We start from the raw sequence: 25,912 nt of genomic DNA, 5'->3' as shown, positions 1-25,912 counted from the left end.
TTTGCCCTGGTTGGGGGTCCCCTCTGCCTTTTTTCCCTGGTTTGGGGTTCCCTCCTTTTTGCCCTGGTTGGGGGCCCCTTCCACCTTTTTGCCCTGGTTCTGGGCCCCCTCTACTTTTTTACTCTGGTTGGGGGTACCCTCGGCCTTTTTGCCCTGGTTCTGGGCTCCCTCTACTTTTTTACCCTGGTTCTGGGCCCCCTCTGCCTTTTTGCCCTGGTTGGGGGTTCCCTCTGCTTTTTTGCTCTGATTCTGAACCACTTCCACCTTTTTCCCCTGATTGGAGCTCCCCTCTGCCTTTTTACTCTGGTTTGGGGTCCCCTCCTCTTTTTTACCGTGGCTAGAGCCCCCCTCTGCCTTTTTGCCCTGATTTTGTGCCCCCTCTGCCTTTCTGCCCTGATTCTGGGCCCCATCTGCCTTTTTGCCCTGGTTGGGGGCCCCGTCTGTCTTTTTGCCCTGGTTGGGGGCCACTTCTGTCTTTTTGCCTTGGTTTGGGGCTCCTTCTCCCTTTTTGCCCTGATTCTGGGCCCCCTCTGCCTTTTTGCCTTGGTTGGGGGCTCCCTCTGCCTTTTTGCCCTGATTGGGAGCGCCCTCAGCTTTTTTGCCCTGGTTAGGGGTTCCCTCTGCCTTTTTGTTCTGATTCTGGGCTCCCTCTGCCTTTTTGCCCTGTGCAGTGCCGGTGGCTGGGGTACCAGTCTTGGCACCCACTGGGGGCACGACCACCATAGGCACCTCCTTGGGAGCAGTTTCCAAGACGGCAGCCTTGGAGGTAAGAACTTGGATAGAATTCACTACAGAACTAATTGCTGGTTCCACCTTTGCCACCTTTTTTTCCTTTTTCTTTTTGTCCTTAGGGGAGGAGGCCAGCTTCTCCTGGGGCACAGCTGGTACTGGGGCTACAGGGGCAATGACCACGGGGGGCTGGACTGGGGTTGGAGCCACTGCCACTGCGGGTGCCCGCACAGGATCTTTGAGAAGGATGGTCACGTTGGGGGCTGGCTCATGGTCAGGTATCTTCCCATTGGGTTTCTCTTCCTTTTTCTTCGTCTTTCCTTTCTTCTCCACTGTTTTCTCCTTCTTTTTCTTCTCCACTTTCTGGTGGTGAGTTTTCGCCATCTCCTTGCGCTGGTTGGCTAGGGCTTCTTCATATGATGTTTCCTTCATGGAGAAGGTGGATACCAGGAAGATGCCAATGGCAGAAACAACCATGAATCCACCAAAGACCACAACCCCCAAGGTCTGAGTGTCGTAAATGTCCATCCTGGCTTGCTTTCCTTTCACCTGCCAAATACATACATGTAGGTTACTTTCTGCAGAAACAGAGGCATTTGACAGTTTCCGTCCTCACCCAAACAAGCTTTTCCTAATCCTTCAGACTGATAAAGTCAAATAAACAAATCCAGGCAATCTCTGATGGCATGCATCCCTTCATGCCCCTCTTCAGAAGTGAGTTTTTACGAAAGATATGAGCAGCCCCTACCAGTGCTAGGATAGGAAGCAGCAGAAAATGGCAGAGTGCAGGTGTGGACACATAATACCCTAGAGACTCAGAAACCACAATCCCAACTCAACAGATTCTCCACTGGATCAAGAAGATGTGGTATATATATATATATATATGTGTATATATACAATGGAGTATTACATGGCCATGAGAAAGAATGAAATCTGGCCATTTGTAGCAAAGTGGATGGACCTTGAGGGTGTCATGCTAAGCGAAATAAGCCAGGCAGAGAAGGACAGATACCATATGTTTGCACTCATAGGTCTAACAGGAGAACAGGAGAAACCTAATGGAGGACCAGGGGGAGGGGAAGAGGGAAAGAGAGTTGGGGAGAGAGAGGGATACAAAACCTGAGAGACTACTGAATACTGAAAACGAACCGAGGGTTGAAGGAGAAGGGAGAGGGGAAGGGAGGTGGAGGAGGACACTTGTGGGGAAGAGCACTGAGTGTTGTATGGAAACCACTTTGACAATAAACTACTTAAAAAAAAAAAAGAGAGAGAGATTCTCCACTGTGGGGGTCAAAGATGCACATAAGCACTAGTCTGGGCCAGGTGCGAGACAATGGGGAGTGGTGAGGACTGGGGCAAGAATGCCCCCGTAAACTAGGGGGACAGTGTCACCTAGCCAGAGCCATTTGTTGTAGAAATTTAAATACTGTGTAGAGAGATTTTCTGCTTCTTCACATTAGGCCAGAAATCTTTTTTTTTCCTCAAAATGAAATTGACTCATGTAAAGGAATACCATGTGAACCAAATCAAGTAACTCTGCAGGCTTTTGGCTGAATGCGTTCTGGCCAGCAGCCCCCCAGCGCACTAGCTCTACTCTGCTGCCTTCCTTTCCCTCTTCCCCAGTGCTGACTGGTACAACAGCCGAACGTCAGAGACGAGAGCCTTCACATTCCTGAAAAATAATCAAGAAACTGTTGAGGAAGAAATGGCCTTCAGGATAAGCTCCTAAAGAGTTGCGGAACTTGCCATTTGCACAACAGGAAACAGGAAGTCTTGGAAAGCCCATCAAATAAGGGACCTCATGTTTGGAATTTCACGTGTGCAGGCTGCAAAGAGTGAAGGGAAACGATGTCAGCAGACCCAATCCTCATCTCAGGGAGGGAGCCTTTCGCCTGATGACCCCCCCAAACCAAGAAGATGAGCTTCTTGCTGCCCCTGGACCAGAGTCCACGGCTTCCTGGCTGCTGGCCTCATGTGCATCTGACTTCAGTGAGGAACCTCAAGAGAGTTACTTATTTGGAAGCATTCAACTTTTATCAACGAATTTTGATACTACTATCATATTCCCAGTCCTCTGAACAGGTCCTAGCCCCCCTTCAGAGGAGCAGCTATGGAATCAGTGAACAGAATGCAAGTATAAGAAGGCAGGTAAGGGGTGCCTGGATGGCTCAGTCTGTTAAGCATTCGACTCTTGATCTTGACTCAGGTCACAATCTCATGGTCTGTGAGCGTGAGCCCCGTGTCAGGCTCTGAGCTGACAGCATGGAGCCTGCTTGGGATTCTCTCTCTCCCCTCTCTTGGTCCCTCCCCCATCTCTCAAAGATAAATAAATAACTTAAAAAACAAAAACAAGCAAGTAGGGGAAGGTGGGATAAGAGGAAGGCAGGAACAGAAGGAGAGAGGTCACCGAGTCCCCCTCCCTGGCATGACCTCTGCTTCCCAAATCTCTAGACCCTGGGGTGGGCTGGGTCCAGGCTTGCCAGGGGCTTAGAAGTAGATTCCTCTTCCGCTGGGACCAGGGGAGGGGAAGAGGGTGGTGATTTCTCAACAATCATGAAATCCAAACTTTGACATTAGGGCTTTTTTTTTTTTTTTTGATGTTTATTTTTGAGAGAGAGAAGGTGTGTGAATGGGGGAGGGGCAGAGAGAGGGACACACATTATCCAAAGCAGGCTCCAGGCTCCGCGCTGTCATCCCAGAGTCCCAAAGCAAGGCTCGAACCCACAAATCGTGAGATCACGACCTGAGCTGAAGTTGGACACTTAACCGACTGAGCCCCTCAGGAGCCCCAACATGAGGGAATTTTAAAGAAGGGACTGAGAAGAGATTGTTTTAAATGCCTCATAGGTTTGAGGAAAAAAATCATTCTCATCACCGAACACACACAATTTCTCTGTGGCTTTATCTAAATAAGCCCCTTGCAGGAGCAGGGTTTAAGGTACTCATGACAAAAGCTCCACAGCATGTGCTCCCCCCATCCCCCCACATTGACTACACCAGCTGCAGCTGTGACATTTTCCTCTCCCAGACTGTCACCTCTTCACACCTGTAACCTCCACAAGTGAAGTCTGAGGTAGGCTCATGGAGCCTTCGAATCCTGGGCAAGTGGATTCTGACCTCTGGCTGTGGGTTCTGACGGCGTGAGCCACAGCCAGGCACCCTCAAGAGAGGCTGTCCCAAATTAGCCTTTCCAGGAACACACTCACAAGCGAGGTATTAAAAAGGAAACTGCACCCTACTCGGCCCCAGAGGGAATCCAGTGGGTCAGAGGGCAGGGACACGAAGGCTTGGAACATTCTACCATCAACTTCCATTTCTTGGTGGGCATCCACCAACCAAAAACCCTGGGTTCTCACGAGGCGCTCTCAAAACTTTGCCACTGTGGGCATATTCAGGTACAAAAATCACATTACAAACAACTGTATTTAATCTATTCAAAAGACAAAAATCCTCTGAAACACTTTCTATCCTCAGAGACAGTGCGAGTCCAGAAGCCTGGGTCACCCTGGTCTGGGTCATTCCAGAAGCCCCAAGTGGCTTCTCAACAACTGTGCACTCAAAGGACAGTCTGCCATGGAGCTGCTGCAGGGTCACCACGCCAACACAGTCACCAGGCTCCCACAAAGCCGGGTCTGTTCCCCGCTGAGCACTGTGGGATCAGGGTGGCCTTGCGGTGTAGGCAGAAAAGCCAAAGTTGAAAAATGTGCTTGAATCTTACTCGAGCTAGGCAAACAGGATACAAAAATATACCCTATGTTGGGAGCACAGACTTGAGAAAAGCTAGTTCTGGAGAATATTTTCCCTCTGCAGCACACACAAATGTATGTTTGAGAGGAGCACAAATGTGTCGTCCAAGTTGTGCAGAACAGGTTGCTCTAAAAAGAAATTACATCCGCATCACTAATTCCTGAGTTAGAATGTCTTTACAAGAAATCTTTCACAGGAAAATGAAAAGCCCTAGTCTTGAGAAGTAATACACTGAAACATTTATGGCTCAGGCCATATCGTCACAAACAGCGAAGAATCTCAGTGAAAGCCAGCCAGGCCCACTGCTCAGCAGAAACACGGTGGGGAGAGCCCACACTCAAGGGTGATAACGCCAGCGATGCCTCCCAACTGTGCTCTTGAGACCAGCATTCTGGGTGCTTTGCTTCTGAAATCCCTACTGTCCTAAAAGGACCCTCAGTAGGAATGTCCCCTGGGTTTTCCCATAGGCCCAGGCCCAGGCGGTCAAAGAATGAGGCCAGATGTGTGACCACCCACATCTTATATGGACTGACCACAAAGAACCTGTGTTCTGTCAATTCCAGAAACTTCTGTGAAATATGTGTTTTTACTTACTATGGCTAGTAAAAGAGTGTAGAGCAGAGGGGTGTCTGGGTGACTCAGTTGGTTGAGCATCCGACTTGACTTTGGCTCAGGTCATGATCTGTGTCACAGTTCATGAATTCAAGTCCTGTATCGGGCTCTCTGCCATCAGCTAAGAGCCCACTTTACATCCTTTGTCCCTCTCTCTCTTCTCCTCCCCTGCTCTATCTCTAAGATCAATAAACATTAAAAAGCAAAAAACCAAAAAAAAAGAGTGTGTAGAGCAGAAAGATACAGGCCCCGGAAGGAATCAGAAGGCCATCCAGAGGCTTGGGGACCACAACCCGGCTTGGCTGGCTGAACCCCACTGACCCACCTTGAGGGTCCAGAGAGAATGGCTTTTTTTCTGTTCCTAGGGGGTAAGGATTCAGAGAACAAAAGTTAGTGGAAGCCCTGAATTCTTCAGACATGGAATACATGTGCCAACTCATGTGGCCCAACCAACACAGTCCAATTTGGCCAGCTGAAGCCACTTTGGTGATTGGGACTCGGGTAAGTTTCGTGCAGATACCCTCAACAGCACCTCTGGGGCTGGATCTCATCATTAACCATCTGCTCTGCTGTGGGCCACGTGCAGGTGCCCAGAGAAGCATGGGGCAGGGATATGCCTGGCAGATGTCAAAGAGATCAAGCCTCCAGATGCCCTTCCTGGGCACAAGGTGACCAGCCAGGGAGGTACAAAACTAAAATAGAACGACAATAAATCAGAGACCCTAGCAGATATGGCTGCATCAGGACCACCGTCTCCTAATTGGTTTAAATACTGTTAAAAAAACAAAACAAAACAAAACAAAAAACTGTGACCATCCATTTCCTACCACCCACACTCTTGTTTCACAGGGACTCTGAAGCAGTGTTGAGCCGGGTGGGAGGGGGGCTGACTGGTCTCATTTCTTAGTTTCCACTACTATTAGATGCTGTGTTGACTGTAGGTTTGTAGTAGAAACATTTTATGAGGTTACGTTCTCTTGTGTTCTTAGTCACCTCTTTTTTTCTTCTTTTTTTAACAATTGGGTACTGAATTTTAGCAAATGCTTTTTCTTTATCCCTTGACATTTTCTCTAATCTGAAATGGGTTGAATCACAATAATATATATTCTAATGTTAACTCACAGATGGCTCGTATGGTATAAAAGCTTCTTGATGTTGGGCCTTTCTTTTTTAATGTATCGCTAGTTTGGTTTGTTCACTTTTTTTATGTGAGATTTGCATGTGTGCTCCTAAGTGAGAAAAAAAATTAGGGACTGTTCTCATGACCCCGTTCTTTTTTTTTTTTTAATGCTTTTTATTTATTTTTGAGAGACAGAGAGACAGCTGGAGCAGGGGAGGGTCAGAGAGAGAGGGAGATACAGAATCTGAAACAGGCTACAGGCTCTGAGCTAGCTGTCAGCACAGAGCCCGACGCAGGGCTCGAACCCACAAACCGGGAGATCTGACCTGAGCTGAAGCCGGATGCTTAACCGACTGAGCCACCCAGGCGCCCCTCATAACCCCGTTCTTTATGGGATCTTGATATCAGGTCCACTCGAAGTCTTACAAAACGAGCTTAGTATGGTCCTTTCCCCTCTCTTTTCTGTGGGTTTAGAAGACCTTGCCTGTAAAACTGTCAAGATCTGGTTTTTCCAGATCTGTTCTTGGTGGTGGGGTGAGAGGGTAGAGCGCTGATTTTCAACTGCTAATTTAAGTTTTACGCTCAGTTTTATGGAGATACAACTGCCATACAGAATGGTGTGAGTTTAAGATCTACAGCACAATGACTTATGCATATATTGTGAAATGACTACCACACTGAGTTCAGTGAACCTCCATCATTTCATACAGAGACCAAAACAAGGCAAAAAAAAAAAAGGAAAAACACTCTTATCTCTTGGGAGGAGAACGCTTACTCTGTCAACAACTTTCGGCCGTCCCACACAGAGATGTTAACTGTAGTCACCATGCCGTCTGGACCCTCCCTAGCATTCACTTATGTTGTTAACTGGGAGTCTGTACCTTCTGACCACCTTCCTGTGTGATTTCTCCCACCCCTGCCCTTGGGGACCACAGGTCGTCCCTTTTTCTAGGAGACTGGTTTGGGTTTGTTTTTTGTAGATTCCACATGTAAGTGAGATCATACAGAATGTGTCTTCCTCTGACTTGTTTCACTTAGCACCATGCCCTCAAAGTCCATCCAGGTTGTCACAGGTTCTCTTTTATGGCTGAGTAATAATCTACTGTGTGTGTGTGTGTGTGTGTGTGTGTGTGTGTGTGTGTGTGGCACAGACTTCCTTATCCACTCATCTGCCAATGGACACTTAGGCTGTTTCCATGTCTTGCCTGTTATAAATTGCTGATTCAATATCAAGGATGATTCCAGAACCAGCTTTTAGGTTTGTGACCCAGCATACATAATTAATCTTCATTATTCCTTCCTCTAATGCCGATCGGTTTATTCTGTTCTAACTTCCTAACATGGGCATTTATTAATTTTCAGACCTTTCTTTTTTCTTGTAGCAAATGTTTAAGGCAATAAATTTCCCTCTAAGTTACTGCTGTAGCTACATACAAGCCACAGCACACACACTATTATCATGATTGTTTAGGTGTATTTTCTAAATCCCACACGATCTCCTAGACTCCTGAGATGGAATGTCTTTAATGTCCCTAACACATGGGGGCTTTGATTTATCATTGATAGTTCTTTTTTTTTTTAATGTTTATTTATTTTTGAGAGAGAGAGAGATTGAGTACAAGAAGGGGAGGGGCAGAGAGAGAGGGAGACACAGAACCCGAAGCAGGCTCCAGGCACTGAGCAGTTAGCACAGAGCCCAACATGGGGCTCGAACCCATGAACCATGAGATCATGACCTGAGCTGAAGTCAGCCACTCAACCGACTGAGCCACTCAGGTGCCCCTCATTGATAGTTCTTATTCAATTGTGCTGTCATCAGAGAATCTGTTCTGTGTGACACAGGACAAAGCTTTTAGACTTTTAATCAGGATCTGGAGATAGTAATAACTTTTTACATGATCCAGGACACAGAAACATACATGCATATGAGTATATGCACACACACATATAAATAACAACTTTCATGAAGTAACTCAATACTAGTCCATATGATGCATCAGAATTTTCTATACCATTAATACATCTGAAATGGTTTTTCACAATAAATTGATTTCGAGGCTCACAATAAGTTGGGCCTATACTTTAAAAAATACTAATTTGGGGCACCTGGGTGACTCAGTCAGTCAAATGTCCGACTTCAGCTCAGGTCATTATCTCATGAGTTCGAGCCCCATGTCGGCCTCTGTGCTGACAGCTCAAAGCCTGGAACCCACTTCAGATTCTGTCTCTTCCTCTCTCTGCCCCTCCCCTGCTCATGCTCTCTCTCTTGCTCCCTAAGAATAAACAAACTTTTAAAAAATTTAAAAATACTGATTTAGATTATGATATTTGGTGAGTTTTGCTAGACTGTAGTCAATTTTTATAAATACCCATGTATTCTATGAAGGGTTCCACGTGTATCCTTAGTTTCAGGTTAATAATCTTCTATAGAACCATTTTTGGCTAATTCAATCTATAGCTATTAAGAGCTTTTAACATTTCCCACTACAATTATGTATTTATCAGTTTCTCCTGGGAATCTGTCAATTTGGGCTTTATTTGAAGGCTATCTCATTAGGTAAATATCAGATCTGCATTGTTATATTTTCCTGATAAAGTGTCTGCTATTCTCCCATTATATAGTGACCTTCTTTATCCCTAATAACTTTTTTTTTTTTTTTTTTTTACCATTAAAGTCTAGCTTGTCCGGTTATTTGAAAAGTTATACCAATGTTTGGAAGGTTAATATTGGCCTAGAATCATTTTCTACTTTCAACCTTTCTGTGTTCATATGTTTTAAGTAGAACTCTTAAAAATAGCATAAAGCTGGATTTTATTTTAAGACCAGTGTAGCAATTTGTCTTTGTAACTGGTAGGTTTAATTCATCAATGCCTATTGTGATTTCCTATATAATTGGACTCACCGAAACCTTTACTTTGTCATTCCTATTTATAATACTTCTTTGCTTATTCTCCTCCCATCCCCTTTATTTCTGCATCTATCAGACTATTTAAGTTTTATCTCCTTTTCCTCTCTGGTGTTTAGAAGTTATACATGCTACTTCTATTTTTTTTTTTTTAAATGAGTACTGAAATTTTAATTAAAATTTTTTTACTCTTCCATTTGCCTGGCATACATACTTGACCTGATTTCCCTGATGCCTCCAGCCACTGCCCCAACAGCAGAAGAACTGTAGAAGGCCTGAGGTCTGGTGCCCCTCCATCTGACATGAGGCCCTTTTCCCACTTGGCACGCCCCCCTTCTCTACCACACACCCCAGAAAGACTCCTTGTTTTGCCTCAGCTCATGCCTGCATCCCCCAAATGTTTACCAATTTCTTTGTTGTTCACTGCTTCTTGCATCTCACTCCCTTACTGGGTCGTTCCAAAGCATATCCTTGACCAGCTCTTTCAACAAGGATCAATTCTGGGTCAACTTTCTCAAGTCCTCATAGACCAGCAATAATATCGTTATTCTACCCATGCACATCATGAGTGATTAACAAAGTACAAATTCCCTGCTGACTGTCCTTGTCTCTCACCACTTTGAAGATATTATTTTATGTGTCTTTTGGCTCTTTTTGGTGGAGGAGAGTTACTATCGAGATACATGCTATTAATCTATTCTTGCTTTATTCTTCCTTTAAAAAAATCTCTCATAACTTTTAAGATTTATCTTTGGGATTCTAAGGATTCAACAAAATATTTTTTAAGTTTATTTATTTTGAGAGGGAGAGAGAGGTGGAGAGAGAGAAGCCCAATCAGGCTCTGCACTATCAGTGTGAAGCCCAAGGGGGCTAAAGATTGAATTAGCCAAAAATGGTTCTATAGAAGGTTATTAAGCTGAAACTAAGGATACACGTGGAACCCTTCATAGAGGTGGGACTCAATCTTACGAACTGTGAGATCGTGACCTGAGCCAAAATCAAAACCAACTGAGCCACCAAGGCACTCCTCAAGAAAATATTTTTAGGTGTATATTTTTATTTATCTTATTCAGGCATATTGTACATTCTGAGTTTGAGGGCTCATACTTTTCAGAAATTCTGGAAAATCCTGGGTCACTTTGTTCCTGGAAAATTTTTTTTTGCTCCTTCTCTGTGGCAGAACTAATCTGACCTCAAGCTTTCTGTGCTGCCACCTGAGAAAACTCCTTAGACATAAATTCCACTTCACCAACCGTCTCTTCAGCTGAATCTAATCACCTCTATAATCAGTCCTTTGAGTTCATCTGTTTTCAAGTTGGCCTGTGTTTTTTCCTGGTGTTATTTTTTCCATTAATGTTTTTCATTATCTACTTTTATACCTTTAATAGTGATTTTGTGTCACCATTTAGTGAAACTTTACCAGAGGCAATCCTGTCTGGGCTGAGTTGTGGGCTTGTGTCAGAGCTGTTTAATCTTTGTTTCAATGAGCCCTTCAGAAAGCAGCAGCCTTGGACTAACTTTTACACAAGGCCTGGCTTCCTGTAACAGATTCTCAGGAGACTGATACCCTCCCCCACCTCCCACGACAAAACAGATAAGCTTCTATGTCATCTCCCCTGGCCACTAGTCTATCCTTTGATTGAGGGTGCGGCTCATTTCACATGAGGGTGTGAGGAGGCTTCAGTCCCACTCCCCACCGAGGAACCCCTGAACCCATTATTGCACAAACACAAAAAGCCAAAGACCCAGGTGACTTTGGCTGACAAGACCTACCCACACCCCAGGGTCCATTTACTTCTGGGCCCCGTTATTCCCCTCACCCCTGGTTTACAGTTTGGCAATCTTTTATTACCTTGTAAGTTCTGCTATGCTTTTCAGAGAATACTTATTAACTGTAACATTTCTAAATGTCTGGAGAAAAGGGTTTTCAGATCAACTCATCTAAATATTAAGTGTAATTTTTGATTTTTTTCTTCTACCCAGAGAAAGAAAATTTGGTTGCTAACAATATATTCTGAAATAATTTATTTCATGTTTTAAGAGAATGGAAACAACTGAATTCCCACTTTAGAAAAACAATGCTACTCATTTTAAAGAAAGATGAAACACTAAAAATAGAAATGTATTCTATTATAAGCCTTTGCTTATTCATTGGCTATTTCAGATTCAATTTCCATGCATAAGGAAAAAAATAAAGAATTGACATGTTTTTGTGCTTCTCCAAAATAATAATCTTTGGAAAAGTAAGTACTTCAAAAGGCCTAAATCTTCCAAGAGCTCCCAGGAAGCCTACAAGCTTCACCTCATCAATGAAGACAGCATGCTTACGAGGTAGGAATCCAGAATCCTGACTTCTCAAAATGACAACAGTTACGATGTGCTGGCCCATGGAAGAATTCTTACTGTGACTGACACCAGGCTCCCAGAAAGCAGGGACCAGTCTCTTCTGCACCCACCACATCCTAGCAGACCTCAGCATGTCGACACTCCCAAGTGCTCTGTGAATGAAGGCTCTACTAAATGTCCCATCAGGACAGGAGTTGCACATTTGTATGGTTGTTAAGATCACACCTGAACAGAAAAACAGGTATCCTGGTAAAGGAAAATAATGCACACTGGGTGGTTTTATACACTTTCGGAAAGAGTGAGTTTTCCTGCTGTTGCAAACGTAGTCTCTGTTTCATTTTGTTTGTTGCTAGTTGATTTCTGTAGGGTGACTTCTCCCCCCAGCAACTTTGCTTAATTCTAGGGATACATCCTTAAATTTTTAAAACCATCATACTGCTGATGAATCACAGTTCTGTTCCCTTCTCCACCAGTATTCCTATCTTCAGCTTCACCTTCTTAGAATTTTTGCACAGTGTAGGCTCTGTGTTAGAGAAGGAATAACAGCAGGCAATCCTGGTTTTCCTGATCTCAACGGCAAAGATTTAGGGACCCTGCTGGTTAGTCCGGTTTTGCTATAGGCTTTTTGTAGAGAGCCTTTTATCAGGTTCTTGGTTCTCTTCTTAGTTCAGTGTGGGTAAGTTATATTTTCCTAGAAATTTATTTATGTACTCACAACTTGCAAAAGTCTTACCATGTTGAGATGGAAAAAAGAGGTCTTCTTTGGATGATATGTGGCATAGTCCCCTCCTCCGGGTCCTTCAGATATTTTTAATAAGGATCTATGACACTGGTTTATTTATTTTTACTAAGCACACGTTCATTATAACCACTTACCTTTTTAAGGTCTACCACACCCGTAGTAAAGTCCCATTTTACATTCTTAAGAGGATTTGTACCTTTTTCCTGATCAATTTTGCTTGATATCTGTCAACATTACTCCTTTTCTGTGAGATCGAAATCTTTGCTTTGTTGGATTCATCTGCTGTGTATTCATCTATTTCTGCTTTCATTTATTCCTTCCCATCCGTATTTTCTCCTGACTGGCTTTAGTATGTCTTTTCTGACTTCAGGAAGAAGATGCTTACTTGTAGCTCATTAATTTTCATCTTTTCTTTTTGGATGTATGTATTTGAAGGTGAACATTTCCCTATAAACAATACTTCAGCTACATCCTACAAGGCTGGGTGTGTAGTATTTTCATTCTCACTCATTTCAAGACATTTTCTATTTCCCTTTTGGGTTTTTTGGCCCACAAATAAATGCTAGAAGCATAGTTTTACAAAATTTCCAAATAAATGGATGACTTTCCATTTCTTTTCATTTATACTTCTAGTGTAACTGTGGTCAGATTACCTGCTCTATGTAATTCCAATCCTTTGATATTTGTTGAGACTTTAAGGCCCCAGATATGACCAATCTTTCAAAACTTTGAAGTCACATGTATATTAGCTGGCTGCAATATTTTATTTATATAGAATTTTGTTCAAAGTTCCAATCATCAGTGATTTTTGTCTGCTTAACTGTCAATTACTAACAAAATGTGCTAAAATTCTGCGCTATAATTACAGATTTGACCATTTCTTATAGTTCTGTCAATTCTGTTTTAGGTATTTTGTGACTAAGTTAATAAGATGCACCCAAAGTCAAAACTGCCATAGCTTTAAGCTAAATTAAACTTTGAACATTATGAAGTCCCTTTAACACTTTTTGTGAGTGTTAAAGTCTCTTTTATATACAAGTAATACAATACCAGTTTTCTTGTGTGTTTTGTATTAAGTAATTTCTACACCAAACGTGATGCTCAAACTCATGATTAAAGGTCCCTTGCTCACTGACTGAGCCAGCCTGTTGTCCCAACACCAGCTTTTTAAAAATAGAATTTCTATAATGTATCTTCTTCTATTTTTGTTATTTTCAACCTGTCTCCTGTAAACAGCATAACAGTGGACTTTAAAAATCCAGTATGATATCTTTATGTTTTAACTGCAGTATTTAATCAATGTATATTAAATATGAATACTGATATATTTGTGTTTAAATCTATAATCTTATGCTGTGCTATTTTCCCACCTGTCCGTTGGTCTTTTTGTTTTTAAATCATTCCATTTCCCCCCTCTACTATTATAGAATGCACTGTTTCTATTAGTAATCACCTTTAAAAAAGAACATGCAGGGTTTGTCAAGTTCAAAGTTAAATGAGTTTACCCCTCCACTAACTCCGTTACTCCTTTTGTCTTCCAGTATGACTGTTTTCCTGTATTTGATCCTATCCTTTCTCGGCCACCCCCCCCCATCCATGCCAAATGTTACTGTTATTCTTCCTCATTTGTTTAGAGTGGCCCAAATATTTACCCCTTCTTTATTCTTCCTTGCTTGTGCAGCTTACTCCTTCCATTTGGCATTACTTGCCTTCCCAGCACATCCTCCAGAATTCCCTTCAGTGAGGGCCTTAGACTTTGTCTTAAAAGTTATCTTGAGTTTTTTATTTGTTTTTTTTTTTCCTTTGGTTCTTGTATCACTACACTCTACGTATGGGTGTTTTTTTCCTTTTTTGGATGAGTGCCTCATCTATTCTGTAAAACCCTCAGGCAGTATCTAGTCCAATACTGGCTCTGGCCCACGATCTTTCTCCTCTCCTGGAACCCCAATTAGACATACAGCTGTCTACCCTCCCTGATTCTTAATTGGTCTTACAAATTATTCATCTATTTGGTCCTCTAAGATGAAATTTGTATATTTGCCTCTGCTTTACCTCCTTTCAATTCACTATTCCCTTCAGTATGTTGGATTTTTTAAAAAAAATTTTAGGGGCGCCTGGGTGGCTCAGTTGGTTAAGCTTCCGGCTTCGGCTCAGATCAGGATCTCAGGTTCGTGGGTTCAAGCCCCGCATCGGGCTCTGTGCTGACAACTAGCTCAGAGCCTGGAGCCTGTCTTCAGATTCTGTATCTCCCTCTCTCTCTGACCCTCCCCTGCTCATGCTGTCTCTCTCTGTCTCTCAAAAATAAATTTTAAAAAAACCACTTAAAAAATTAAAAAAAACAATTTTTTAAAAATGTTTTTATATTGCTCTCAGCATGGATCCGCTGCACAGGTAAAGTCTGTGAGCCCGAGCTTAGGCTCGGAGAGCCTAAACTCGTAATAAAGCCCTTTGCTTTTGCATGTGTGGAAAAAAAATGTTTTTATATTTATTTTTGAGAGAGAGAGAGAGAGAGAGAGAGAGAGAGAGAGGGCGAGAATGAGTGGGGGAGGGGCAGATAGAGAGGGAGACACAGAATCTAATGAAGGCTCCCAGCTCTGAGCTGTCAGCACAGAGCCGGATGCAGGGTTCATACTCATGAACCATGAGATCACGACCTGTGCCAAAGTCAGATGCTTAACCGAATAAGCCATCAAGGCGCTCCTGGGTATTTAATTACAATTATTGAGCTGCTCATGTCTAGAAGTGGTACCTGATTCCTTTTTCAAAGTTGCCAGGTCGTTTTATAGTTTCCTTTCCTTATAGGTATTTTTGATCTTGTCTATCACTTCAAGTATAGTGAGAGGCATTGTTCAAAATCTGAGTCAACCCCTCCACTGTCTCATATTTTCACAGGTCTGTTTCTGCCAGTCCTCTTTCATGAGGCTCTGCATTCTTTGTGTTTACTTATTCTTAACTAGGGACTGCTCACTTTCCTGTGAAAGTCACACATGGGGATTCACTAAGCCTGGAATAAAGGGGCAGTCCTTCAAAGATCTGCTCATCTGCTCACTTGCAGGATGGCCCAGGAGGACTGTCTGTCTACATCACTCTAAATTAAAGAATTTAAAAATCGGCTGGAGAATTTCCTCCTACGTAGGTCATGGGAACTGCATGAGGCACCACTCACGAGAAGGAGTCCTCAAGAGGGGCTTGTCTTCACCCTGAAGGTGGAGCAGTCCTCTGTGGTTGCAGCTCTGAGGGGCAGGACCCTCCCTCATACTGCCTCCAGTGCCCAGAGATGCCATCAAAGTTCAGTGGTTGCCCGGTTGCCAAATGCCCTCAGGGCTGCGTTTACCATCCGCCCAAGGCTATTCTTTTCACAAGGTTTTGGCCTCCTCTTGGCCTCCTTGTTATCTTCTAAGAGTAAACAACCTACGTGTCCATCGTGTCCATCATTAGATCAATGGATAAAAAAAGATATTTCACACACACTGGAATATTACTCAGGTAAAGGAAAGAATGTAATCTTGCCATTTATGACAACATGGACGCACCTTGACGATATTATGCTGAAGGAAATAAGTCAAACAAAGAAAGCCAAATACCACAGGATTTCACTTTATGTCATAATCTTAAAAACAGAAATGAACAAATCAAACCAAACCCAGATTCAGCTATGGAGAACAGAGCAGTGGTGACCAGAGGGGAGGGGCGCTGGGAGTGGGAGGAGGTAAAATGGATGAAGAGAACCAGGAGATACAAACTTCCAGGTGTAAAATAAATAAGTTACGGGGATGTAATACACAGCATGGGGAATACAGTCAACTGTCAATACGGTATCAACTTTGCATGGTGACAGATGGTAACTAAACTTCTCACAGCGATCAGTTCCCAACATATACAAATCACTACTGTACACACGAAACAGAATATTGTAGATTATACTCAACAAAAAAGAAAATATCTTCCAAGCCATTCCCTGCTTTTCAGAAGATGCTATGTAGCACCTGCCCTGTCCCGCCCTGTTCATTAGACTGGTCCGTTCCACTCAGTCCACCCTATCACGAGAGCATAGGGGTCCCTTACTTCTTTGGGCTACTGACTCTTGGCACTCTTGTACCCAAAGACACTGACATGTGGCTCTCCTCACCAAATGAAATATCAGCCAACTAGGCTCTTAAAAGAAAACTGAGATCATCCCTGCTATGGGACAGGAGGGTTGGTTGTGCCAGGGAGACTTCCAAATCCAGTCCTGGACAGACATCCACCCCACAAAGAGGGGAACCATCAGGATGTCCTTCCACCACTAACCAGGGCTCTGCCCAAAGATTCTAAGAGCTGGGAGAGTTTTCAGATTAGAAATGCGTGGGTCAGGGCTTGAACGATAGCAGGTACTCAACTTGCTGGCTCTTTTGTTTTTAAGAAATCCACTTAATACTCCAACACTCATAACATTAACCTGGTGGTATGGATCTGCTAAAGAACTCAAGCCCCAGATCAGGGCTCTCCCTTCATTTAACTATTCAGAAGAGGAGCTGCCTGTCCACTCAGATTTGTGGCTAAGAGCACTTGCTCATCGGCAACAAGACCTGACCTCCTTCCACAAGCCTTTTGCAAAGGCCCATCGTGTATTAACGAATTCCATGGCCAAATGTTCTATCTCTGTGACCAAGGGAAGTATGGTGTGAGCGAGTTATTTCTTAGGAATAGCAAACGCCATTCTGGTTCCTATTCAAAAGCAGCCATTGTAGGGGTGCCTGGGTGGCTCAATTGGTTGAGCATCCGACTTCAGCTCAGGTCACAATCATGGTTTGTGGGTTCAGGCCCAGCATCAGGCTCTGGGCTGACAGCTCAGAGCCTGAAGCCTGCTTCAGATTCTATGTCTCCCGCTCTCTCTGCCCCTCCCTTGCTCATATTCTGTCTCTCAAAAATAAATAAATGTAAAAAAAAATTTTTTTTAAATCAGCCATTCTATAATATATTCCCAGCCCTCCGAACTTCTGGTGGGAATAAAAATGAGTACCTGCACCAGAAAAAGTCCAGCCCCTCTTCTAAAGATGAGGATATGCCTCCTTGTGGCTCAAAATCCCACTCAGAAACAGATCCGACGGCCATGTAGATAAGCAGTCACCACAGTGAGGGACAGGACTTTGTATTTCATTTATATTCCAAGCCCTCAATTAGAAACTGTCCAGGTACCCATGCAGAAAGAAATGGGCACTGGTAACAGACTCACAAGCCAGAGTACTACACAGCAATAACAATGAACTATGAGGCCGGCAGCATGGACAATGCCCACACATCACATCAAATAAAAGGCCCAAGAGAGCACAGGACAGGCTGTGTGATTCCATTTACCTGGAGTTCAAATTCAATGGAGTGACTATGCATGCCAGCACCCAGCAGCACAGCTACCGTTCGGGACAGGCAGCAGCTGGAGGGGGCAGAAGAGGCACGTGTTGGAGGACAGTATTTCTTAATCTGTTGGTTACACAGGGGCATCAGTTTGTGGAAGTTTAAAACTGGGCGTGGGCTCACAACAGAGCACTTTTTTGTATAGGTATTTTGCTTTACTAAAGAGTTAAAAATATACATGCCCACTCTGGTAGGAAAAACTGTATCACCCGGAACCTCAGTGCCTGCAGCATCTGTGACACTGTCACTGCCGCCACCTCCCAGCCCTCACATGGGCATGGTGGTGTTGCTCCCACCAAAGGGGTGGATGGCTGGGGCCCGGGGCCAGGAAGGCAGTCACCTCAGTCTGTGGCCACGCCCACTGTGCTGGCCTCCAGACCCGATTCTAAATATCAAACTGGTCAGGGGCACTGGGGTGGCTCAATGGGCTAAGCGTCCAGCTCTTGGTTTTGGCTCAGGTTGTGATCTCAGGGTTCGTGAATTCAAACCCCACATCAGGCTCTCTGCCGTCAGCGCAGAGCCCACTTCGGATTCTCTGTCTTCCTTTCTCTTTACTCTCCCCTGCTCACGTGCACATTCTCTCTCAAAAATAAACATAAGATGTAAAAATAAATACATACATATGTAAAACTGTTCAGAATACGTCTCCAACTTAATAAGCTTCCAACTTAAGAGGGAAGCAACTTAACACAGAAAACAGTGGCTGAGCTTCATTGCCCTGGCTAATGTTCACCTTTTCAATGTCCATTGACACATGCCTGCAAGACTTCATTAAAGGTGTCAATAATTCATTTATTCTTCAGCACTGACCCCTTCTTTTCCTCAGTCACTGCGATTGCCACTAAATTCCAAAAATTACTCGTTTCTTTTCCTCCTTACTACAAAGATCTAGAACTCAGAAAGAAATGAGTATGTTCTGCACAGAATCAAGGCTACATCGAATTCCTACTCAGGATGAGTCTTTTTTTTAAATGTTTATTTGTTTTTGAGAGGGACAAGAGTGTGAGTGGAGGAGGAGCAGAGAGAGAGGGAGACACAGAATATCAAACAGGCTCCAGGCTCTGAGCTGTCAGCACAGAGCCTGACGCGAGGCTCAAACCCATGGACCATGAGATCATGGACCATGAGATCATGACCTGAGCCAAAGTCAGATGCTTATCCACCTGAGCCACCCAGGTACCCCAGAATGAGTCTTAATCGAAAAGATAACAGTTTTGATTGAGTCGAGTGGTACATTTTAACCACTGAATGAGAGTTCCAGAAACACATCTCACCTGGGCTCAGGGCAGAACAAGCGTCTTCCCTCTCCCAGGTGAAACAAGTAGGCCAGGTGCTCCCATTAGAAAGGGGGAGGAATCGGGGCGCCTGGGTGGCTCAGCTGGTTAAGCATCCGACTTCGGCTCAGATCATGATCTCACGTTTGTGAGTTCAAGCCCCGCTTCAGATCCTTTGTCCTTCTCTCTCTGCCCCTCCCTTGCTTACATGCTCGCTAGCTCTCTCAAAATTAAACAAGCATTAAAAAAAAGAAAGGGCAAGGAATCCAGGATCTACTTTTCATGTCTTTGCCAGGAAGCAAAAGAAGAAAAGGAGGGGAGAAACAAAAGGAGGGGGGTAGACCTGGGACGGACTCTTACCAACCAGACCACCTGCCTAGACCATCTTTTCCCCCCTCCCCTGGCTTCCACATGCAAGTCCTCCACGGATAGCAACCTCCACGCGGCAGGCAGGAGGTTAACCTCATTAATTCCTGTACTCCTCGAAGTCTGACTAAAAAAATAAAATGCCAACTACAAGAAAAGAATTTTCCTCCTACCACTAAGGAACACTCTTGCTTCACTAAACACAAAATCCACCTCTTCTCAGAGCAGAACCAGCACATTGTTCAAAGCAAAAATAACATTTTCTTTCCTGGTGAGTGTGTTGTCACTGATATGCTCTGTTACTCCCCAAAGTCCCACCAATGCTCATCAGCCACAGAAGGAAATCAAGGGTGCTTGCTTGCTGCAGATCCTCCCCTTGGAACTGCAGAGCAGCTGGGAAGGACCCAGTGCTGGTGAGGCACCCTGACATGGATGGTGAGCTATGGAGATCCAAGGAGCACTGAGATTACTGTAACTGGCCTGGGAGTTACTGGGTGGCCTCCAACTTTGGCTCAGGTCCTGATGGTTCATGGGTTTGAGCCCTGCATCGGGCTCTGCGTTGATGGCTCAGAGCCTGGAGCCTGCTTTGGATTCTGTGTCTCCCTCCCTCTCTACTCCTCCCCCACTTGCTCTCTCTCAAAAATAAACATTAAAAAAAATCTTAAAAAAAAAAATATATATATATATATATAACTGCCCTGGAAGCTTATGGCACTTGGGAGAAAGCCAATGCCCACTTAGGGTCACTTCAAGCCCCTTAGGGCTTCCACTAAGGGTCACTTCAAACCCCTGGGTTCTATGGACAGAGCAGGATCATCCCCATTCGAAAGTGTTCCTCCATGAATGTTACTGTCAATCTCTCAACCAGCCAGGCTGGGGGGAATCCAAACGTCATTTGGCTCTGTAATATGTTTTTTGTGTTTTATATCTGATTCTCTAAGAATCCTGACTACTTCAGGCTAAACAAAAATATACTCCTAGAACACAAGCACTAGAAAATCCTCTCCCCATTAGCTCTGCAAGGATGGGCATCCACTGGGTGCCTGTCACTGTTCCAGGCAGTAGGGATACTTCTGGGAAAGGAAGCAGAGAGATTTCAGCATTGGCGGAGTGGACAAAGTCAGTTCTGTGTGTGGCAGTCCCATGTGTCTGGATGGTGATAATGAAGGGAAAGAAATATGGAGAAATGGGGTGCCTGGGTGGCTCAGTAAGTTAATCATCTGACTTTGGCTCAGGTCACAATCTCACAGTCAGTGGTTCAAGCCCCAGGTTGGGCTCTGTGCTGACAGCTCAGAGCCTGGAGCCTGCTTCGGATTCTGTGTCTCCCTCTCTCTCTGACCCTCCCCTGCTCACTCTCTCTCTCAAAATAAAATAAAGACATAAAAAAAAAAAGAAAAAGAAAAAAGAAATATGGAGAAGTGGGCCAGGGAGCAGGAGGACGGTGGGGATCACTAGGGGCTGACACTTTAAGTAGGGTAGTGAGGAAGGTTACAGTTCACAGACTTGAAGAAGATGGGGGAAAGCAAGAAGTGGCCTTCCAAGAGAAACTGTGGCTGGCCTGCAGCCAGCTGCATGGACAGCAACAGCATGTAGAAAGGCCCTGAGGCAAAAGCATATGGGATAAACAGAGGCCAGTGTGACTGGAGCAGAGGACACAGGGGATTGCAGGAGTGAAGCCATGGTGAAAGCAGGGCCCTTGGAGGCCACTGTAAAGACTGGCCAAGGAGGGTGTCCAGCAGAGAAGTGATAAGGTGGCAGGCAGTGAGAGCTAGTGAAGTAACCCACAAAAGAGAGGAGAGGGGCCGGGACCAGGGTAGTACCAGTGGAAGAGGGAAGGATGGCTGCATTCCCACTCTGTTCTGAAAGTGGGGGTTCGCTGTTGTACAGGATACAAGAATGAGAAAGCAAGGAATTGAGGATACACCAAGGTTTATGGCCTGAAAGATGGACCCATCTGGCCTACTTTACTTTTACATGAAGAGGCAATGGAAGCCCAGGGAGGACAAAGTCATGTTCAAGCTCACATCGCTTATTTCTTTCTTTCTTTTTTTTTAAACATTGATTCATTTTTCTGAGAGAGAGAGAGAGAGAGAGAGAGAGAGAGCGAGCGAGAGCGAGCGCGCGCGCGCGAGTGAGTGGGAGGGGCAGAGAGAGAGGGAGACACAGAATCCAAAACAGGCTCCAGGCTCTGAGCTGTCAGCTCAGACCCGATGCAGGGTTCGAACTCACAAACCATGAGATTATGATCTGAGCTTAAGTCGGATGCCCAACCGACTGAGCCACCCAGGCACCCCTCACATCGCTTGTTTATAGGACTAGGACCCCAACTAGCACTTCTCCCTCTGCCCCACACTGCAGCTCAGCGGGAGACAGCAGTGACCACTCGGGTCACATCTGAATGTCGCAATAGACAGTGCCCCCTCGGAGGCCACCAATACCAAGCATAGAATGTAACCCAGGCTAGGATGCTGATGAAGGAGAGCCAGACACCCTGCCCAGAGACGATGACCACAGTAGCCATGTAACAGCAGAGCTGCTGTGCTCACTCATTCCCATTCTCCCAAAAGAACTCCCAAATCTAGACTTCAATGAAAAAAGCCTCCTTTAGAAGGTGGCTTACCTGCTTAATAACATGAGGTTGGCCAAACAAATCTCATGTGCAGGCCAAATTCAGTCCATGCAGGGTACCAGTCTCAAGACAGCTTCAAGACCAGTTCACTCAAACCTTGACTGGGGTTAGGGCATGGAATTAAAGGTTTCAGTTTAAGATGGTTTTTTAGTCCAACTTTTCAGGCAGCAGATGACATTCTTTATCCCTAAAAATAGCTGATAACTTCTAAACCAATCTCAGTGGACCTCCTCACCAACCAAGAAGAGGATACACAGCTCCCATCATTCTGGGTTTTTTGTTAACTTTGGCTTTACCTTATCCTCCATGGAGTACTAAGGGAAGCTCATTAGTACAGCCAAGAATTCAAAAAGTCTTTCCAAATACTGTCCAAAGATTCTTTCGAAGTTTTATAGAGTATAACAGAGCCCTGCAAATGACCCAGGAAACAACTTGTGCTAGCCAACTATGAAAACACCAATACACTGCCACGTGTAAGGTTCAGGTGTTCCAATCTTGCCAAAATAATCGAACTCAGAAATTAACAGCACTTTATTCATGAATCAAAGTTGCTTCCCATCGCTAGCCAGCGGGAGACACGTCACTCAAGGCACTTAAGGTAAACATACTAGATGCCTCCGTTTTTTAAGATGTGGGAGTCCGGTTGCCGATTTCAAGAGACTCGTCGGAACTGTCTGCCCAAGAAAACAATCTTCTAGGAAGTCTCCGAGTTAAGTTTCTATAATGCTGATGGCCCTCTGGCCCAGGCTCTCACTTAGAATTAAATATTAACTTTCCCTACAAGCCATATGCTATCTGCCCAATGCCTACTTGGCTTGGTACATTTGGCCATTTCGATGCTGTTGATAATAGGCAAGAATTTCCCCAAGGCAGGGCCACTATCTGTGCTGCTCCCCCACCAGGTTTTTTTTTCTTGGTATGCAATTTACAATGCACACAAGGAGGCAGGAATAAATGTTTTTCTAAAGGCGATATCTTAAGGTGAAGCCCATGAATTGCCACTAAGTCAACCATCATTAACATATAAAATGGTCATTTGATGTGGTTGACATGATAATATCCCTAAATAATCAAGGACAGAGACTTGAATGTTTAAAAAATTCCGGCTACGTGACCTCTCAAAAAAAAAAAAAAAAATTTCAGCTATCTCTAGACCAGCACTGCCCAGGTGAACTTTCCATAATGGAAATGATTTAAATCTGCACTGCAAATGTGTGGCCACTAAACATTTGAAATACGACTAGTATGACTAAGCCATAGTTTGTTGGCCTGACTGTAACTGTTTTCAGCTTAAACAACTCCGTGCGGCTACTATGTTGGACAACACAGTTTTAGACGATAGGTTTTTTTTTTAAGTTTATTTATTTTGGGGGGGGGAGCCACCAGGGGAGTGACAGAGAGAGGGGGATAGGTGATCCAATGAGGGCTCTGTGCTGACGGCAGAGAGCTCCTTGTAGGGCTTAAACTCACAAACAGTGAGATCATAACCTGAGCTGAAGCTGGAACTTAACTGGCTGAGCCACCTAGGTGCCCCTACAGTTTCTTTACACAAGAAACAGGTCTCTCTCATTTATACTTAGTGTATAAAGGCCCAGCATGCAGGAGACAGTGGATAAAGAAATGAAAAATACCTTCCTGCACTGACCACATTTTCAACTGGCTGTCTGCTTGTCTTCCTCTGAAGCTCTTAATTCCGATCTCCTATGTCTGTGTCCTCCCTTGGGTAGTTACTATCCCAGTAAATGTGAATTATAGGGCCCTGTGGCTGAACATTCAAAAGGCCACACCCACACAGCCCAGGAGCTGGACAACAGGAACTGGCCTAACAACCACCTGACCTGCTGGGCCTCCACGTTCCCAGCCAGAGAATGGGAACGACACCTGTTCTATAGGATGAGGTTGCTGCAAGGCCTGGGTACACACTGAAGTTGTGGACTCTGATTCTAAACACTAAACCTTAAAAACCAAGCTGGGCTCTGCTTGAGTTGCCCAATAAAACACCTGGATAACTAACAAGAATATTGACAGGTATAGCAGTCTACTGGTCAGCATTTATCGTGTTTCAGCCCAGACCTTAACTACAGTAGCCCCAGGATGTACGGATGGATAGCACAGACTCTGCCTTTGGAATTCTGCTTGACCGTTATTTTTTTCCCTCCTCAAAGAGGATTTTAGTGAAGAAAACTCTGCTATCTGGTAAGAACTTCTGAGTCCCTGCCTACATGTCATTCATTAGTTAAAGTCCCCAGAGATAAAAGAACAATAAGAAGAGTCTGGGGCCCTGACACTTTTAAAAGGTGTCCCTGTCACATACTAAGCCAATATTCCAATTAAATCATTCCCATTCAACCACTTAGAATTTGGAACTGTATAATTATTGCAGCCTGTGGACTCTTCAGCAAAGAGCTTAATTGCTCAAATGTGACTCAAAGATTCAAGATTTGTCTAAAACTCTCCCACCACCAAAAAAATATTTATACGCCAAGGTTCCACTGTAACTTCTTACCTCTTAATAGATGTTCAGAGGCTGATTCCTAATTATGAAAATAAGGAGTCCTGTTATAGCATAGTGCCTATGGCTCTACCCACTGGACAGCTTCTACTTCCGAACCCCAAGACACCTCTCTTGTCCCCATCCCAGCCGCTCTGCAAGCCATATTTGCACTAGTCCAGGTTAAGGGAAAACTTCGCCTAGTAGGAGGTATGCCCCACTTTTCCTCCTTTGCTTAAATAGAGAAGGAAATGGTATATCCAGGACCCAGGACCGGAAGCTGCTTTTCTGGAAGGGAAACAGGTTGGCAGGCCATGGTGGAGCTGACCTTGAGAAAGTTCATAAAGTAATTGAGACATCACCACCGTAAGCAGCATGCTGCAGGATCACCAAGACCTCTCTGGTGTCAGATTCAGAGGAAGTTAAGAAGATCAAGCACAGAAGTAAAGTGCAAGGAGGGAGGCAGAGACAGTAGGAGAATGCTCCCCAACTGTATAGAGCTGGTGTAAACTGTGCAGCTGTCCCTCCAAAGACCTGGATCTCCAGAAACACTCAGCAGCCAGAGTTCTAAAGAGTTATCTAGCCTAGGATGTAAGGTCCTAGTGGGTCCACTCCCCCAACCTCCAAAAAGTACGGTCCAGATGCCCCTATCCTTGCAGGTTCCAGCACATAGGCAAACAGTGGTGGGAGGCTCCCAAGCACCCTTTAAAGTTTCATTTCCTTGGTGCTTCCCAGTCTCTGCTGACCTCTGACCTCCAGGAGTACTGCCAAACTGCCTTCTGTTTGCACAAGGTCCTAGTTTTTCTTTCCCAGCATTTGCAGGGGAGAAGGCCCTGACCACGCGGTGAGTGAGTAGGTGGTATCTCTCCAGGCTACAGATAAGGAAGGAAACCCAGGTTCAGAGAAGTTAAGGAGCTTGAGCCGAGGGTCTGTAAGCGAGGCATGGGGGTGGACCCTGGGGCTTCTTCTGGGATCCATGGCAGGCGGGCTGGAGTCAGCCCCAGACTCCACCTCCCTCTCCTGCCCCGCAACCCCCTAAAATTCATCCGAGCATTAACAGGCAACACTTGTTGGCTATTCCCTGCGCGTGCTGAGTCTTCACGGCTTTTCTCTTAAGTAGAAACGATCGGCAACCCCGCTTCTCAGACGGGAAAGCCGCACACCCGAAATGAGAAAGCTTGGCCCTAGTCACCCTCGGAGCTTCAGGGATTTCAGAAGCCCACTCCCTTAACCGTTATACCACAATGAGCTACCATTTATGGTCTGTAAGCTGGGGAAGGGTCCCTGACGCTTCCCGGACGCCCTACTGGAAGCGCGGACTCCAGCCCGTCTTCCTTGCCCCAGGGCGCGGACTGGGGAGCCCGGCGGGGCGGGCGCCAGAGCGCCTGGTCGGCCAGGTGGGAGATGCCGGCTTCCGCCAGGGCATGGCACAGTCGGGCCATTCGTCGTGGCGCGGGCAGGGCGCACCGGGCAGTCACCCAGCTGGGCGCCCTCGAGCCGGGCTCCGAGCGGCCCGGCCGGGAAAACGGCGCCCCCAGCCCAGCCGCCAGGGG

The 25,912-nt window shown here is 45.0% G+C and overlaps 1 protein-coding gene across 6 annotated transcripts in view; it reads right to left on the bottom strand.

Moving 5' to 3' along the window:
• RRBP1 (ribosome binding protein 1) overlaps window positions 1-25,912 on the bottom strand; it is a 68,370-nt gene that overhangs the window by 42,016 nt on the left and 442 nt on the right. For 4 of the 6 annotated variants that reach the window (XM_029917060.1, XM_029917057.1, XM_029917058.1 and 1 more), the window contains exon 2: window positions 205-1,278. In XM_029917060.1, coding sequence (XP_029772920.1) covers window positions 205-1,257 — 1,053 coding nt within the window. In that variant the 5' untranslated portion in view covers window positions 1,258-1,278. Of the gene's footprint in view, window positions 1-27; window positions 1,279-25,912 lie in introns of all 6 variants that reach the window. The other 2 variants (XM_029917062.1, XM_029917061.1) reach the window with 2 other exon arrangements.

This window comes from Suricata suricatta, chromosome 12 (genome assembly GCF_006229205.1).
Source record: "Suricata suricatta isolate VVHF042 chromosome 12, meerkat_22Aug2017_6uvM2_HiC, whole genome shotgun sequence".
Lineage (NCBI taxonomy): Eukaryota > Metazoa > Chordata > Mammalia > Carnivora > Herpestidae > Suricata > Suricata suricatta.
Note: the sequence above shows the minus strand (reverse complement) of the source record. Positions and strands in the feature narration are given on the sequence as shown.